Genomic DNA, 15653 nt, shown 5'->3' on the forward strand with positions numbered 1-15653 from the left:
GATATATTTAGACACATTTTATTAATTATTTTAATAAGTTAATCCATTTAAATTATGTTGTATCATGTAATCCATGAAATAAGCATGTTATATTCGTATCAAAGACTTTGACGTGATTAATTAATTTTGTTTATTTGTTATACTTCTATCTTATATTTGCATGAGATGCAATCATGAATTGTCAACCTTGATCTTGATATCTTCTCACCTTTATACACATAATTGTTCAATTTTAGTGAACTATGTATAAATTCAATTAAATACATGTAAATCAAACAAACAATAAATGAGATCATTTTTTTTAATATTAGATGCATCTAATATAAAATTAAAGGGTTTTACTAATAAATGCTAGAAAGATAGTTGTTAAGGTCAAATTATTAAGTAACATATTCAACTTAATGCATTAAATATCATCCTATCAACTGTCAACTATAATATTTAATGCATAAATACGAAACTAATATAGTGTCTTAACAAGCACTTTTAAAAGCATCCAATTATTTGATTTAATAATAAATATACGTATCATATTCTTCAAAAAGCTAAACCCGATCAACAATCATGAATAAATTTAGTTTTATTTAGACTTAACATAAATACCCATCGATATATTGTTATACTGATGTGATTTTATTCAACGGTTGAACTGTCTAACTTCGTAAATGATATCAAAGTTGATAAATATTTGATTTTAACATCTCCTAAATGTAGATTAGCATCAAAGATAGGAAAGAAGAAGGAATGATGTTGAGCTTTTGAAAAAGAGTGTGTGGGGGATAAAGGACATGATATTGTTTTGTGAAAAGCAAGGAAATACCCCATTGTTGGGACCGTTTGAGAAATAATATAAGAGTCGTAGGGTTGGTAGGCAGTAATATGCTCTTTTCGGTGTCAAAAGGAAAGTTTGATTCCATAATCATTACCATCACTTTGTTTTCCCTTCATCACCTCTCTTCTTCCATGTGCCATTCTCCTTTGACCGTCCCACCTTTCTCTTTTCTTCTTACAAATATCACCTAATTTAATCTAAATATTTACAAATTACAACGAACATACGTATTATATAGGGTTGAAGTTTGGGCTGGCCAAATTTGAAAACGGCCCAACTCGACTAGTATGGGCCGGTTCAAGTAGAGTAAGAGCTCAAAGTGGGCTATATTGGGTTTTTCATTTTCGGGTCAATAATAGATCGGGTTGAGTTACAGATCCTATCATGGGTCTATAACTTGTAGTTTGCAATAATCCAACCGTGATGCATAAAGGATTTCGATACCTAAACTTAGCAATCTTGTGATTTTCGACATCAAAGGATCAAAGCTAGTGCAATCTTGTTTAATATTTTTTTATATATATTTAAAGAAAAGAATTTAGACTCTACATTTTTTTAAAAAAAATTATGCATCAATCAATATATTAAATGTTTGAATTTAATCTTCTTCCTTTAGTTAAGACCTTTTACATTAAATAAACCAAAATTTAATCTTGTTAACAAAAATATTTTTAAATTTTCATCGTGCTATACAATATAATTACATGGCTTTTTTCCTAACATTATGCGATGAAACGGACTAATTTATTTAAGATCAAATTCTACTTAATTTTTTTTGTTATATGGATATTTTAAATGTTCAAGTTTGCAGTATAAAGATATATTTTGTTTAGTGCAGCATAAATTATATTAAAAATATAAATATTAAAGTACAAATGATATTGAAATATTTGAGTCAATAATAAATATATGTTATTCTTTTCAAATAATAACCTCCAATCCGTATTCTTTCAAAATCGAAAAATATCAAAGTGCAAATGCAATACTTTTTGATTTGTGCTAGTTTCTTTTTTGAATGATTTTATTTAAAATTTAAACCCAATTTTAAGAAACGAAAATTCAAACTCAATTATTTAAATATGGATATACATGTAAATGAAATATTGAATCTGAATAAATTACTAATCAGTACCAAATATGCTACAAGGGCAAGAAAACATTGCTAACCTAGATTAATTTCTATCAATTAAAAGGTAAAATATGAGAACCCTTCTTTCCCTGGTAAAAGAAGAATCGGCTTGACCCTGCAAAAAAGTGTTGATTCCTCCTCAAGGAAGTTTCTGGACTAACCTATCTAGCGCACCAACCACCAAAGTTTCCCACCCACAATGCAGCAATAGTCCCAACTAGAGCACCAGTCATCTTTTCCCACGGCCACAGCCATTGTACATTTATCAACTCCTATGAGTCCTACAGAACACTCAGACAAAAATTTGCTCCATCTTCCTTATTAGCTACTAATAAAAGAACATTCAAGTCAGTCTAAGATATTGAATAAGTTTAGGCTCTTTGCAATTGGTAAATCCACTGAAAAAGATGGAAGCAAAAGAATTTACAGAAAGACAGAGTTGGAAGTCAAGAAATAAATTTTTTTGTTTCAAAAGAATCAATGTAAAAAGCAGGACTTACAGGACGAAGCGCCCAATTGCTTTCCAAAGAACGCAAGACCCAGTAGCAAATCGATCGCGGGGGTAACAATATTTACTGAGGATACGAAAATCCACAAAATCCCTCTCCAAAAATCATATCTCAAAATAGCCTCTCTTTCCTCCAAAGTGAAATCACAGCCATTGGTATCGTCCACAACTGGTTTGCCTTGAGAAGCTGCAATGTCCTTGAGCCGCTCAAATTCACAAGTGGCCACGACAACATCAATCTCATCTAAGTCTGAATCCTCGGTGTTGGTAACAAGACACATCTTCTGACCCCCAAGTTTTGCAAAACAACAACATCCATTATCCTCAGATGCGATCAATCCAAGCTTTTGCACTTTGGTCACCTTTTTAAAACCCCATATTTCCTTAACCAGATAAGCCGTTAAAAACCCATTTTCAAAGCCAATACACACATCTTCATCACCAAAATTAAAGCTTACACCGGACTTATCCATAAAGGGTAGAAGTGGGGGACCAAACGTCATATCACTGTACCAAATGTCGTCATCAATGTCGTAACGTAGAACACCAAAAGCTGGACTTGACAAGAAAATTTCCTTAAAAGAAGTGAGTGTGAGGTAACAGAATTCAGCAAATCCAGGCCTGACTGGATGAATACCAGTAATAAATGGTGGATCAGAGAGTGCTGTCCATTGATTCAGCTTTGGATCGAAAACTTCAAACGTTTTTGTGCATTCATAAATCGACTTGGAACTATTCAAAACATATAGCTTACCGTCAATTTCCGCCATGAAAGGCTCAGCTTTTCCAGATAACATCCGAGTATATATAATTCTTAACAACGGTATCATCCAACTCTACAGTAAGTTTCAACATATTTCTCAACAGAATTTGCATGCCACTAAAAATAACAAACTAATAATTTGTATTACAGCCATACTTACCTCTATATATCATGATTGACATTAAACAAAGTGAAGCATTAAAAGACATAAACAGAATATATATGTAATCAAACTACTATCTCATGACATCCGAATATTTAACACATTGATTGGTAAAAAAAAAAACCTACCATCCCATGTCTTCCAAAGCGTTTTTAAACACAATACTAACTAATATATCACAAAATATCAATTCCCAAACACATGTAAATGACGGCTCGACAACATACAACACCAAAACATAATTATAAAGAAAAATGTACCTAAAAAAAATCATAAGTCATATAATAGCCATTAAAAAGAAACCACCTCTATTTTCATCCTACATGTATCAATCACTTATAAAACCATATGCCCAAAAATCATCATAAAATGATTCCCAAAAACTTGGAAACAACAAATTTTTTTTACAATCAGTCTCAAAGAATCTGATGCTCAGAATTTCTCTACAATCAGATGATGGCATTTTTCTCATCAATTTACCGTTACCAATAAAAAAATAGAACTACATAATTCTTGATGAAAATAGAATTTCTACATAATTACCGTTAGCAAAATCAATCTCATCTATGTCTGGATCCTCGATGATGGTAACAAGACGCATCTTCTGTCCCTCAAGTTTTGCGAAACAACTACATAATTCTCAGATGCGATCAATCCAAGCTTTTGCACTTTGGTCACCAATTTAAAATCCCATATTTTCTTAACCAGATAGGCTGTTAAAAAACCTTTTTCAAAGCAAATACACACATCTTCATCACCAAAATTAAAGCTTACACCGGACTTATCCACAAAGGGACGAAGTGCGTGACCAAACGTTGAATCCTTGCGCCAAAAGTCGTCATCAATGTTGTAACATAGAACATCAACAGCTGGACTTGACAAGAAAATTTCTTACAAGAAATGAGTGTGAGGTAAGAGAATTCAGTAATTCCAGGCCTGGCTGGACAATGGCCAGTAATAAATGGTGGATCAGAGAGTGCATCCTGCATCATATGGTTTCTTTCTAGTGACTTCAACTCATCCTTTCAACTGCTAAAGCAAAATCTGCAACTTTTATTTTTACTAGTAAATTGGATGCTGTGATGCATCTCCTGAAGTCATCTTGTTCACTGTATTTAGCATGCATTGAATGTTCAAATATTCATCAAGATGCACCGGTCAGATTATGCAGAGAAACAGATAAGGGTCATGCAGCAGATTGATGAGGACCATACACTGACTCAACTAGCAAATGCATGGTTGAATCTAGCAGTAGTATGGAATATTTTTCATTTTAATAATCCTATTAGTGAGAAACCATATGATGCAGGATGCTGTAATGAGTGTCATTCTACCCATTCAGGGTGGTTCAAAGATACAGGAAGCATACCTGATTTTCCAAGATTTCTCTGAGAAATATCCAATGACTGGACTGATCCTGAATGGGAAGGCTGTCTGCTGTATGCACATGGGAAACTTTGATGAAGCTGAAACACTGTTGCTTGAAGCACTTAACAAGGCAAGTTTGAACTGTGGATACTTTTTTATTTTGTCAAGATTTAAACTTATTGTTTGTCAATTATTTTGGTGTTGTTTATAGCCCTATGAACAGTGCTAACCACAGTCACTGTGTTTCACAATCATAAATTACTGTTTTTTCAATCTTGATATCCATTAAGTTTCATGGTGTAAATATAACCTCTGACTGACACCAAATCATATTGAATTTGACTCTTAGCTTTTCCTAGGGTTTTCTCTGAGCCTCTTATGTTCCTGTCAATTTTCAAGTTTTTGATCCATCGTGACACTGAATATTTCACACTCCCAAGTTTTATTGCTGCATTGCAATTAGTTTGTTCGTTTCTTTTCAAGATTTTATGTAATAAGGGTTGGTTGTCAATTGATATAGGATGCAAAGGATCCTGAAACGCTGGCCAACCTGGTTGTATGCAGTCTTCACCTTGGTAAATCATCTTCACGATACCTAAGGTAAAGTATCTATTTATATCCTTTATCTTCTTTGTCCTTTGTTTTTTTTTTTAAATAATTGAACTCTCACTTATCCATTTGGATAGTTGACAAGTGTTATACATTTTTTAAAGTGCACTCCTTAATATTGTGGTCATAGCTCGTTTAGCCAATCGAAAAAGAGTCTATCATGTTCAAGAGTTTGGCAGCTAGATTAATGAGATCCTATACTAAATGGAGTTCCCATTTATTTTATTTACATTAGCATGTTTTGTGGCTGTCTATGTTTCTGTCAGATATGTAGAGCACTACAAGCAGAACAACTCTCAGCACCAAATTATAGTGTCCTTATCATAATGAAATGCCTTAATAACAACAAAACATATAAAACACTAGAAACTGTAAGAGACGAATTCATCTGCCTACAAAAATTTTGATGTTCTTGTGAGTATAAAATATGAATATGCAATGCATGCAAATAACTAAATAAGTGATACATTCATAATAACCGATAACCAGTATTATTCTGTTAGTAATGCAGTGAAATTCACGTAAGTTACCCTTCACACAAAAAAAAAAAAAAAAGATACTGGTCCATCATGAAAATAAACAACATAACCACATGCAATTTGTTTGATCCAAATGACAAGTGCCCTCATTCACCACACCTATCAGAAGCTAAGACGTGAGTTTTTTCCTTCATTTGCTGTGCCATTCCTAAAATTGAATCCGAGTATATTACTAATCAGCACCAAATTATGCTACAAGGGCAGGAGAACATTGCTAACCTAGATTCTATCAATTAGTAAGTAAAACATAAGAACCCTTCTTTCCCTAGTAATAGAAGAATTGGCTTGACTCTGGAAAAAGGTGCTCATTCCTCTTCAAGGAAGTTCCTGGATTAACCTATATAGTACACCAACCATCAAATTTTCCCACCCAGAATGCAGCAATAGTCCCAACTTAGAGCACTAGTCATCTTTTCCGACTGCCACAGCCATTGAACATTTATCAACTCTATGAGTCCTACATAAAGCTTAGACAAAAAAATGCTCCATCTCCCTTATTAGCTTCTAATATAAAAACTTTCAAGTCAGCCAGAGATATTAAATAAGTTGGCACAAGTACTTGCCATTGCCAGTATGCGATGAAAATTTGGATGCCATCATTTATGTAAATGCAATTGTTCAAAAGTTTATGCAATCAATAGTTAACAAATGGCTTATTTAGGGCATGTAGTCCTTTTAGACGGCAAGTTATAAGCATGGGGATAGGGCATATTAAACTTCCTCACCAACAAACATCAAAAGGATCAACATGAATTAACTTAAAAAGCAGCTAATGTGGAAGGACTTACAGCGTGAAGCACCCAATTGCTTTCCAAAGAACGCAAGACCCAGTAGCAAATCAATCACAGGGATAACAATATTTACTGAGGATACGAAAATCCACAAAATCCCTCACAAAAAATCAGATTTCAAAATAGCCTTTTCTTCCTCCAAAGTGAAATCACAGCCATTGGTATCGTCCACAACTAGTTTGCCTTGAGAATCTGCAATGTCCTTGAGCCGCTAAATTCACAAGTGGCCACAACAACATCAATCTCATCTAAGTCTGGATCCTCGATAATTGTAACAAGACACATCTTCTGACCCTCAAGTTTGCAAAACAACAACACACATAATCCTCAGATGCGATCAATCCAAGCTTTTGCACTTTGGTCACCGTTTTAAAATCCCATATTTTCTTAACCAGATAGGCCGTAAAAAACCATTTTTCAAAGCGAACGCACATCTTCATCACCAAAATTAAAGCTTACACCGGACTTATCCACAAAGGGAAGAAGTGGGCGACCAAACGCTATATCACTGTACCAAAAGTTGCGATCAATGTTGTAACGTAGAACACCAAAAGCTGGACTTGACAAGAAAATTTCCTTATAAGAAGTGAGTGTGAGGTAAGAGAATTCAGTAATTCCAGGCCTGGCTGGAAGCCTACCGGTAATAAATGGTGGATCAGAGAGTCCTGTCCAGTTATTCAGCTTTGGATCGAAAACTTCAAATGTTTTTATGCATTCATGAATCGACCTGGAACTATTCAAAACATATAGCTTACCGTCAATTTCCGCCATGAAAGGCTCAGCTTTTGCAGATAACATCCGAGTATATGGAACAAAGGAAGGCTGGCCTGGGGAGGCGTCCTGGGTATCAAACGCGAGCAGTAAAGCTGTATCTTCGGAAAGGATTATTTGGGTCTTGGTTTCGCTTCAGTACACCGGCAAGAAGGATTTGGGGGCCCAAGGCACCCCAGCCCATGTAGGCGCACGTTTTGTCACCCTCTACAGAGGCTAGCTTCTCCAGCGGGGGAGGCTCCTTCATTTGTGAAGACAATAAGGCCGCCGTTTCCACAGCGAATGTAAAGTAGGCCAAGCCTTTACCACCCACTGCGTCGAAACACATCGACAATGTTGCGATTTGGGAGTGCAGACGACGGATGGGAATGGGAATGGAAATGGAAGAGAAAGACAAAACCCTAGGGTTTTGATTCTCAAGCGGGAGTGACGGAGGGATGACTTTCTCTCTTTGACCCGTGCCCATGGTCGGCCCTCTTATTCACTTCAAAAAATTAACAGGCCAGAAAGATAAATAGGCCCAATAACTTGTTTGGTGTCTGAAAAGTTTTTGTTTAATTGATAATTTTATTTTATAAAAAAAAAAAAAAAAACAAACTAAAGAAAAATAAAAAGCCAAAATTTTAATTAAATAGAAAAACTATGTGAGGCTATAAATGAGAGATAAGATTATTAGGATGTAAAATACATAACTAAATACATTATTTTTTAAAATTATGTATTTTGTTAATCACATTTTAAGATATGCTTACAATACAAATAACCTAACTAATGATCTGATGATTATTCAAAAATCTAAAACAAAATGATCGAAAAAATTTGACAATAGAAAATATAATTATTAATTTGTCTTTAATTAGTTCAATAAAAGTTCAAGATTTTGCTAAAATGTTTATCAAGATTTAAAATTGGTAAGGTTCTTACAAGTTAAATCAAATTTTACTACACTTATTATCGAAGCAGCAAAAAAAAAACTCTATTTATATTTTTTGTGATTTTAATATTTTTTTACATGACATCTTATGATTTTTTTTAATTAGTATTTTATAAATAATTTTTATTCTCACCAGAGATTATATTATTTTTTAACCTTAAATTGCAAAAATATCTTTAAATATAAACAAATAAATTAAATTTAAATTAAAAATATTTTGATAATTTTATTGAATAAAATTATCACCTGTTATACTTAAAAATCAAATAAATTAAATATTTTTAAAAAATTGACTAAATATAAAAGAGATTGAACAAGTCAAACATGAAATTAGTTCGATCGGTTCAGTTTTAAATAAAAGATTAAAATTTATCATAATTTATTTTTATAAATTATAAGATATAGAATGAAAGTTAATATTAAAAATATATATTTTATATAAATTTAAAAATTATATATATAATAGTTTGATCTTTAAGGTAGTTGGAAGAAAATAAAAAACGAAAAAGCCGCGTACCAAAGCGTTCATTTGAAACCAGAAACATTGAGATAAGACCTAAGACCGGGAAAGCAAGAAAGAAGGACAGAATGGCATCAGCCATTCCGCATCTCCATTTCCCTGTAGCTTGGAAGACCAATCCCAGAATAAGGAAAAGGAAACCAGCAACATCATGCTCTCTTTCTGAGGCTTCCCCTCTTTTCCGAGCCGCCAAGCACACTGTACTCTAATCTACATTCAATTTTCTTTTGGCTTTTTTCACTTACATGATACTATGGAATTGCAAATTTTTATATAACTGGGAAACTGGGTTCTCTGGGCATGTTTAATCACCCAAACATTTATCATTTTCACCTCTCAAACTTGCATCACTTACTAGCATTTGCCTGCCTCATGCTAGTTTTGCTTTGGACCAGAATTTATTCATTGATTAAAACAATTATTATGAGTTCCCCTTTGGTTGTTACTTATCTTTTGTTATTTTCTTTCTGCCACCTAAATAGCAAAAGCTTAGCAAGTGGTATGAAGTAATGAATTAAAAAGCGACATTGGTTCTAAGGAAATTGTTTTATAAGCTAAAATCATGCGTTTTGGTCTCCAAAAATGTTATTTATCAATTTGTACCTTAGCTTTTCACATAAGGAGGCAGATTAATTATTTGTTTGTAGATAAGGAAGAAATGTAAGGCACAACAATATTGTGTTAAGTTTGATTTTTATAGGCCTGCAAGACTGATTCTTTGAATATGTAATTAGTGGTTTAAGGGTTATTTCCAACTTCTGCTCCGTTTTCACACGGATTAGTATTCTTTTTCAGCTTAGTTAAAATTGTATTCATTAGAGCCATTTAGTTAGAAGTGAATGAAAAAGCTTTAAGATGATAGGCTTGGAAGGTGCTAAAGGTGAATGTTGTGAGCTTTCGAAATCTCTTTGAGCTAGGGAGTTCCAAAGTTGATGAGTACATGATATGATTCCCTTTTCTAGTAATTTACTTCCAAGAACACTCACTTAGTTTCTGAATCTCACAGTTTATAAAAATTTAAATCAAACTAGGAGTTGAGTTGTTAGTTGCATATAATTGGTTATATTGTGGCCTAATAGCTGAGGAGAAAACATGATACGAGGAGAAAGCGAATGCAAATGGGTGAGTTCAGTGCACAGATGGTGGTGCTGCGCTGGAAAAGTGCAGCATAAAAATCCTTGGCAAATCAAGAGAAATGGAATACATGTGTGTGTATGTCTATATGTATGTTGATTCTTTTTTGTCCCAATTCTTTCTTAAACTTTATCTATCTTTCTATGCAAATTTGAATCTATATGAAATAATTAAAAAAAAGCATGATTTATTTCTTTTCTTTTTTATTGCTAGATTGATGCATATGTAAAAAGTGGAATGGTTATTGGACTGGGGTCTGGTCAAGCTTCAGGCATGGCCATAGAATATTTGGGTCAGCAACTTCGTGCAGGTGCATTAAAAGACCTAGTAGGGATACCCACGTGAGTTTTCATTTTTCTCTTCTCACATCAATAATAGTTTTTCTCTTTTGAATTTTATCTACCCCTCCCCATTTTCCATTTCCATCTAGTTTTTTGTCATATGAATTCTCACACCTGGAATGATTTTATTGAAGGATTCCATTCTTAGTCTTGATTAATGCTCTTCTAGACTGTGCAAAGTAAATAGTATATTTCATAAAAGGGGCATTTATCTAGGATATCTTCTGTTCTGACTTTCTCGTTGATTTGCATTCAACATGACTCAAAACTCTTGAGTTAAAACTTCATGATTGCCTTTGAATGTTCTTGGTGGAAAAATTAATATTGGGGCAACTTTTCCCCCCTTTGAACTTGTCCTGCCCTTTGGAGGTCTTTTATTCTACTATTATTTAGGTGACACTGGTTTACTATTCTCAAAAGGCTCCATGAGATGTGCAGCTCTTCTTTCCTAGTTTTGTCATTTGGTGATTCTCTGTCTTCTTGCTTGGCTTTTATAATTATTATCATCTGCTTTACTGCATTCTCATTGTATTTAATTTTGTTTTTCATGAGAACCTTTTTTTCTTTTTCAATTTTTGTTTCTTATACGTCTGTTCTTTGCAGCCTTATATGTTATTTACTATTAATATGTCTAAGTTGCTCTAGATTTGTGCAGGTCTGTAGTGAGTGCAAGTGAGGCAGCAAAGGCAGGAATCCCATTAGGAGAATATGAAAACAGTTCTCAAGTAGGTCCTAACTCTAGTCAACTGATAGTTTTCCATTAATTGGGTTTTGACAGTTGCTTCTTTGTTTTACAGTTCTGCTTGAATGCTTTAATTTGTTGAACTGACAAAAACTCTTCGTCAAGCATTTCCTGTGAATTTATTTAAGCAAAATCTGCGGTAGAGTGAAAAGTTTCTTCTTTGTTGTTGGGCCACTAAGCATTTACAGGTCAAAACAAATAAAATAATGCCATTAATTAATATTATATGATTATTTTTCTTCTGTAGAAATTAGTGCTCTACTTCTATAATTTTATTTCCAGCCTTTAGACTTTCATGGTTCTGACCTATGCTTCAAAATTCAAACTTTATTATGGTAAGAAGTAGGGTTGCTTTTTGCAGATTGATTTTGCATTTGATGATGTTGATATAATAGAGGAAAGAACACTAATTTCAGTCATTGGACGCCGAAGATTGCAAGGTGAGGAGTCCATAATCCAAGAGAAGGTGAGTCAAGTTTTGTTGTCTGTCCTATTTCCATGGCTCTCTAGGCAGAGCCATAGCGTGGAAAATTACCTGAATACATGTAAGTACTCAAGATATTTCTTAGCATTAATGCTCTGAATTTATACAATCTAAAATTTATTTACACTGTATTTTAATTACTTAAGGCTGAAACACTTATTGGTAACTTTCATTCGCAGTTGGTGGTAAGCATGGCTGATCAGCTTGTATTCATGGTTAAAGAAGATCTATATAAATGTGGTTTAGAAGGTTCTATTCCAGTTCTAGTAGAATCTGTGAGTAGCTAAATGCATCTGCTCACTGCTGCAAAGGAAGGAAAAGAATGATGAACTGATGTAACACTTATACATTTTTCAGCTCAACTGGTTGGAAACTGCTGAAGAGATTGATGACCTATTTTTAGGTGATGCAGAGGTAAGCTCTTTTAAGGACAATATCTCCCATACTTTGCTATCTGTCTGTCTATCTATCTATCATGCTTTGCTTTGCTTTGTGCGACTCATCTCCTACCATGCTTTGCTTTGTACTTAATGTGGTTGGGTTGTTTCCATTGGCCAAAAGAAAGAATAGTTATAAGGAGCATAACAATGTGATGTTCATGAATAATTTTTGTTATCTATAAGTTGATTGCAGCTGCTGAGAAGGGTGTGCAAGCATGCTTAATAAGTTTAAATATTTTCACAATTGTATATCTTTCTCAATGCTTTTCTCTTCTGTTTAAGAATTGACTTCTTAGATGACTGGGAAGAAAGAACAATTTTCTTTGTTGTCAAGCTAGTGCAGATCATAAAAGGATTAAGAAGATTTAGAAGTCATGAACATTCTTGATTCTTTGCTTTGGCTTCCTTTTGACTTTAGCAATTAAGGGTTATCCGGTAAAGTTATAGATATATCGCAATGGGCTATAGCATAAGCATTGGCTCCTGAGTCTTTTTATTATTTATTTTGGTCTGTACCGTAGGTTCTAATGGTCCAAGTTACTAGGTTAAAGATATGAATAGTCTATCTGCATCTTTGTAGTCATCAGCCTGCTTTCCTGTTTTAGAGCAGTTTGCATCAAGATTTTTTCCTTATTTTTTCCTGATTTTGGCAGCCTTTAGCCTGATTGTTTAGGTCTTTTCTATTTTTTCAAATATTTTCTTTTTTATTTCTTATTTATTTTTTTGCACATAGCTAGATTTTCATAGGCAATATGTCTTTATTGGCATCACCCAAAGTTTTGGCATCATTAGAATTTCAAACCTTTCAGAGAGAACATTTAGTATACTGGAATGCTGCTAAAATTAAAGATCTTTTGTCGGCAGAGCATTCTATCCTACGTCAGGAGACTTAGTCAAAGAAAGTAGAATCTTCTCAAAGTATTTACCATTGGCCTTTTCCTTTTTTTTTTTTTTTTTTTTGTCTCTTAAAACAAACTGCTTGCCAGTGTACTATAAGTAGTTTCCTTAGTACTGTGGTTTTATAATTGAATTAGTATGCAGGATATTTAATGAGCTATCTATTTGGTCAATTTGTATTAAATTTTAAGTCCTTTTCTACTCTAATGATTTTTCTTCCTTTGCTTTGATAAGGTATGGAGGAGACCATCTATAGGACACGCAGATCCACTTGGAGGTGACTTTCCATTAGTTACTAGAGAAGGTCATAGTGTTCTTGATGTCATCTTTACATCTCCAATAGCCAGTCTTGGTAGGTTTGAGAATCATCATGTTTTAATGTAATGACAACTTGCTCATTTGTTGGAATTTTTTTTTCTAACTTGCATAAATTTACTTGTAGCTGAAGTTGCTGAAAGCCTTGAAAAAGTTGATGGTGTTGTAGACCATGGAGTTGTTTCCAAATTCCCGTGAGTTTCATTCTTCCCTTGCGAACTTTCTTTTCTTTCCTTTTCAATGAACACTTACTGAAGTAAGATAACTTAGTGTTGTGAGTCTAATGTTTCAAATTGAGCTTAACACTCATACTACTAATTAAAGTTTAAAATTCAGTGACATGGATGGGAATGAGATGCATCTCAAACATTGGTACTCGTGATTCGATGTGTGGCAAATCTGCTAGGAGTCTGTGACTTATTCTACTCTGATTTTTTCCATCAAGTGATGCATTGACTGTGCAAGCCATAATCAGTTGTTGCATTCCCCCCCCCCCCCCCCCCCCCCCCCTTCATCTGGACAAAACAAACACATGCAAATACACATATTTACCTAATAATATTTCATTGATTTGTTTTATTCCCGTTTTATGTTATGTTTTATCTAACCTCCTCTTGATATGATGGACTACAGATGCAAAGCAATTGTTGCTTCTGAAAGTGGGTTGTCAATTGTTGATAATGTTCCAACAAACACAGTTGGAGGAGTTTAATCAAGCAAGCTTGCCACATAGACTATTGCAGGATAGTTCTTGCATGTACAATTATAAATGAAATATTGGTATAAACTTCTCCTTCTGACAGAGAGAATCCTCAAGTTTTTCATTCAATATCGCTAGCTTTTTGTCTTTCTCTCCATAGTCAAACTCGTGACTCAAGTTGCACATTGTGGATGTTGATTTTTGTTTTTTGATAATATGGATGTTGATTTTGTTTATTGGCCTTCTAGATAACAAAATTTTGACTGATCTCCCTTCAGTATTCAGGGGATGAGTCAGGGCAGGAGCTTTATACTTTCTTCCTGTAAAAACATTATACCTGAAACCAGAACTGGAAAAAAAGAGCTTAGAGAAACATCAATTGCCAATAATGAAACCTTAGCAATCACTTTCAATCCAAGACCTTGGCTACTTCCAGAAAGAATTTGTTATTCCATCTGCTCCATTTTATTTTATTATTATTATTATTATTATTATTTTGACCAAACATGAACTATATTTCATTGTAAAACAGTGTATGATATGTCAGGTTAATTTCCAAAGAAACAAGACAGAAAGCAAAAACAAAGAGCTGGAAGACTATCCTTGTTAAGAATGTATATTAAAGAAGATGGACTAAATTCAACCCAATTTTCTGAGGACATCCCCTTATTCAGTTGAGTTTCATCGTATACTTTTATTAAAAAAAATATCAAAATTGAGTTCATTTGTTCAAAAAATTATATAACGAGATAAAATCACATATATATGTTATCACAATTCATAAAACATACATAAATAAAAAATTATCGGTTAGCACCGAATATTTTATTTATTAGTTGATACACGATCCCCTATTTAAAAAACAGAATTTAAATCTCTCTTTCTCCGATTATAATATATATATATATATATATATATTATTGGTAGTACAATATTATGACAATTAATGTAACACATTTTACATGTTGAGTTAAAAAATTAAAACTTTGATCAATATGTTGATTAATATATATATATATATATATATATATATAGGCACACACACACACACAACACATTTACATTGAAGAAGTTGAGATTCATACCTAAATGGACTTATGTTTCTCAATTTCAATGTCAATAATTTTCCACCTTAATGTTCTGCGTAATCTCACTGCCATTATTTTCTTTTTCTTGTATTTTCCATTGACATGGACTGAAATTGAATGTCAAACAAGTAGATAAACACTCAGAATTTTCTTCTGGGACCATTGATGGCTGACATCCAAATATTCTCAAGTCTCCCTTCTTGACTATTGAAACATCCTCACAAGTTTCAAGATTTTATTTTTTTTAAAAAAATTATATTATATAATAATAATAATTTGAATTCAGATTATGTCGAGTTTGGATCAATGATTCGTATTTTCTACGAATGATAGGCAGTAATTGAGTCAACGTTCATATGTGCCTAATCAAAAATAGAAATTCCCTCTCGTTGGAAGACAACACAGGTCCTTTTCTTTCCAATTTTATCTCTGGCAACCAACCCCACTTGATCCTACTGTTCATAGTCTAACATTTTTTTTAATCAAATCAATATTTAATTATTTAGATGCAATGAAGGGATTCTGATCATCATTTGCATTTAAGTGTTACGATTAACCGTAAAATAAAAATTTATATTTGATACG

General features: G+C 33.3%; 3 protein-coding genes across 12 annotated transcripts; 2 read left to right on the forward strand and 1 right to left on the reverse strand.

Moving 5' to 3' along the window:
- Nucleotides 1–1882: 1882 nt before the first annotated feature.
- On the reverse strand, nt 1883–4079 carry LOC18595100 (uncharacterized). Of its 3 annotated transcripts, XM_088807588.1 has the most exons (3): nt 3939–4079; nt 2462–3201; nt 1883–2289 (listed from the first exon to the last, which is right to left on the reverse strand). In XM_088807588.1, exons 2-3 carry the CDS (start codon nt 2970–2972, stop codon nt 2243–2245), a joined length of 558 nt encoding a protein of 185 aa, XP_088663714.1. In that variant the 5' UTR covers nt 2973–3201; nt 3939–4079; the 3' UTR covers nt 1883–2242. The 3 variants fall into 3 exon arrangements, with proteins under 3 accessions (XP_088663714.1, XP_088663713.1, XP_017979331.2); XM_088807587.1 differs by having other exon boundaries at nt 1883–2286; nt 2462–3949; XM_018123842.2 differs by having other exon boundaries at nt 2462–3949.
- Nucleotides 4080–4521: 442 nt separating this feature from the next.
- Nucleotides 4522–5699, forward strand: LOC148761947 (coatomer subunit epsilon-1-like). The gene is made up of 4 exons (XM_088807293.1): nt 4522–4649; nt 4738–4893; nt 5284–5363; nt 5639–5699. The coding sequence occupies exons 1-4, from the start codon at nt 4545–4547 to the stop codon at nt 5697–5699; spliced, it is 402 nt and encodes a 133-aa protein (XP_088663419.1). The 5' UTR covers nt 4522–4544.
- A 3199-nt stretch (nt 5700–8898) lies between these two features.
- LOC18595103 (NagB/RpiA/CoA transferase-like superfamily protein) lies at nt 8899–14216 on the forward strand. Of its 8 annotated transcripts, XM_018123974.2 has the most exons (10): nt 8985–9127; nt 10007–10151; nt 10275–10402; nt 11058–11127; nt 11491–11610; nt 11808–11903; nt 11986–12042; nt 13200–13317; nt 13408–13474; nt 13914–14216. In XM_018123974.2, exons 2-10 carry the CDS (start codon nt 10020–10022, stop codon nt 13990–13992), a joined length of 867 nt encoding a protein of 288 aa, XP_017979463.1. In that variant the 5' UTR covers nt 8985–9127; nt 10007–10019; the 3' UTR covers nt 13993–14216. The 8 variants fall into 8 exon arrangements, with proteins under 8 accessions (XP_007022975.2, XP_017979461.1, XP_017979464.1 ...); XM_007022913.2 differs by lacking the exon at nt 10007–10151 and having other exon boundaries at nt 8899–9127; nt 11506–11610; XM_018123972.2 differs by lacking the exon at nt 10007–10151 and having other exon boundaries at nt 8904–9127.
- Nucleotides 14217–15653: the final 1437 nt, after the last annotated feature.

This window comes from Theobroma cacao, chromosome 6 (genome assembly GCF_053813885.1).
Source record: "Theobroma cacao isolate CCN51 chromosome 6, ASM5381388v1, whole genome shotgun sequence".
Lineage (NCBI taxonomy): Eukaryota > Viridiplantae > Streptophyta > Magnoliopsida > Malvales > Malvaceae > Theobroma > Theobroma cacao.

What these genes read in the sequence shown, in the direction of transcription:
- LOC18595100 (XM_018123842.2), bottom strand. Translation starts at nt 3,299, where the DNA reads ATGATACCGTTGTTAAGAATTATATATACTCGGATGTTATCTGGAAAA. An exon ending in GCAATTGGGCGCTTCGTCCT is followed by an intron (nt 2,290 to 2,461) that starts GTAAGTCCTGCT and finishes TTCTTTTATTAG; the next exon opens with TAGCTAATAAGGAAGATGGA.
- LOC148761947 (XM_088807293.1), top strand. Translation starts at nt 4,545, where the DNA reads ATGCACCGGTCAGATTATGCAGAGAAACAGATAAGGGTCATGCAGCAG. An exon ending in TGCTTGAAGCACTTAACAAG is followed by an intron (nt 4,894 to 5,283) that starts GCAAGTTTGAAC and finishes CAATTGATATAG; the next exon opens with GATGCAAAGGATCCTGAAAC. An exon ending in TCATCTTCACGATACCTAAG is followed by an intron (nt 5,364 to 5,638) that starts GTAAAGTATCTA and finishes TGTTTCTGTCAG; the next exon opens with ATATGTAGAGCACTACAAGC.
- LOC18595103 (XM_018123972.2), top strand. Translation starts at nt 8,996, where the DNA reads ATGGCATCAGCCATTCCGCATCTCCATTTCCCTGTAGCTTGGAAGACC. An exon ending in AGTCCATAATCCAAGAGAAG is followed by an intron (nt 11,611 to 11,807) that starts GTGAGTCAAGTT and finishes TTTCATTCGCAG; the next exon opens with TTGGTGGTAAGCATGGCTGA. An exon ending in ATCTCCAATAGCCAGTCTTG is followed by an intron (nt 13,318 to 13,407) that starts GTAGGTTTGAGA and finishes ATTTACTTGTAG; the next exon opens with CTGAAGTTGCTGAAAGCCTT.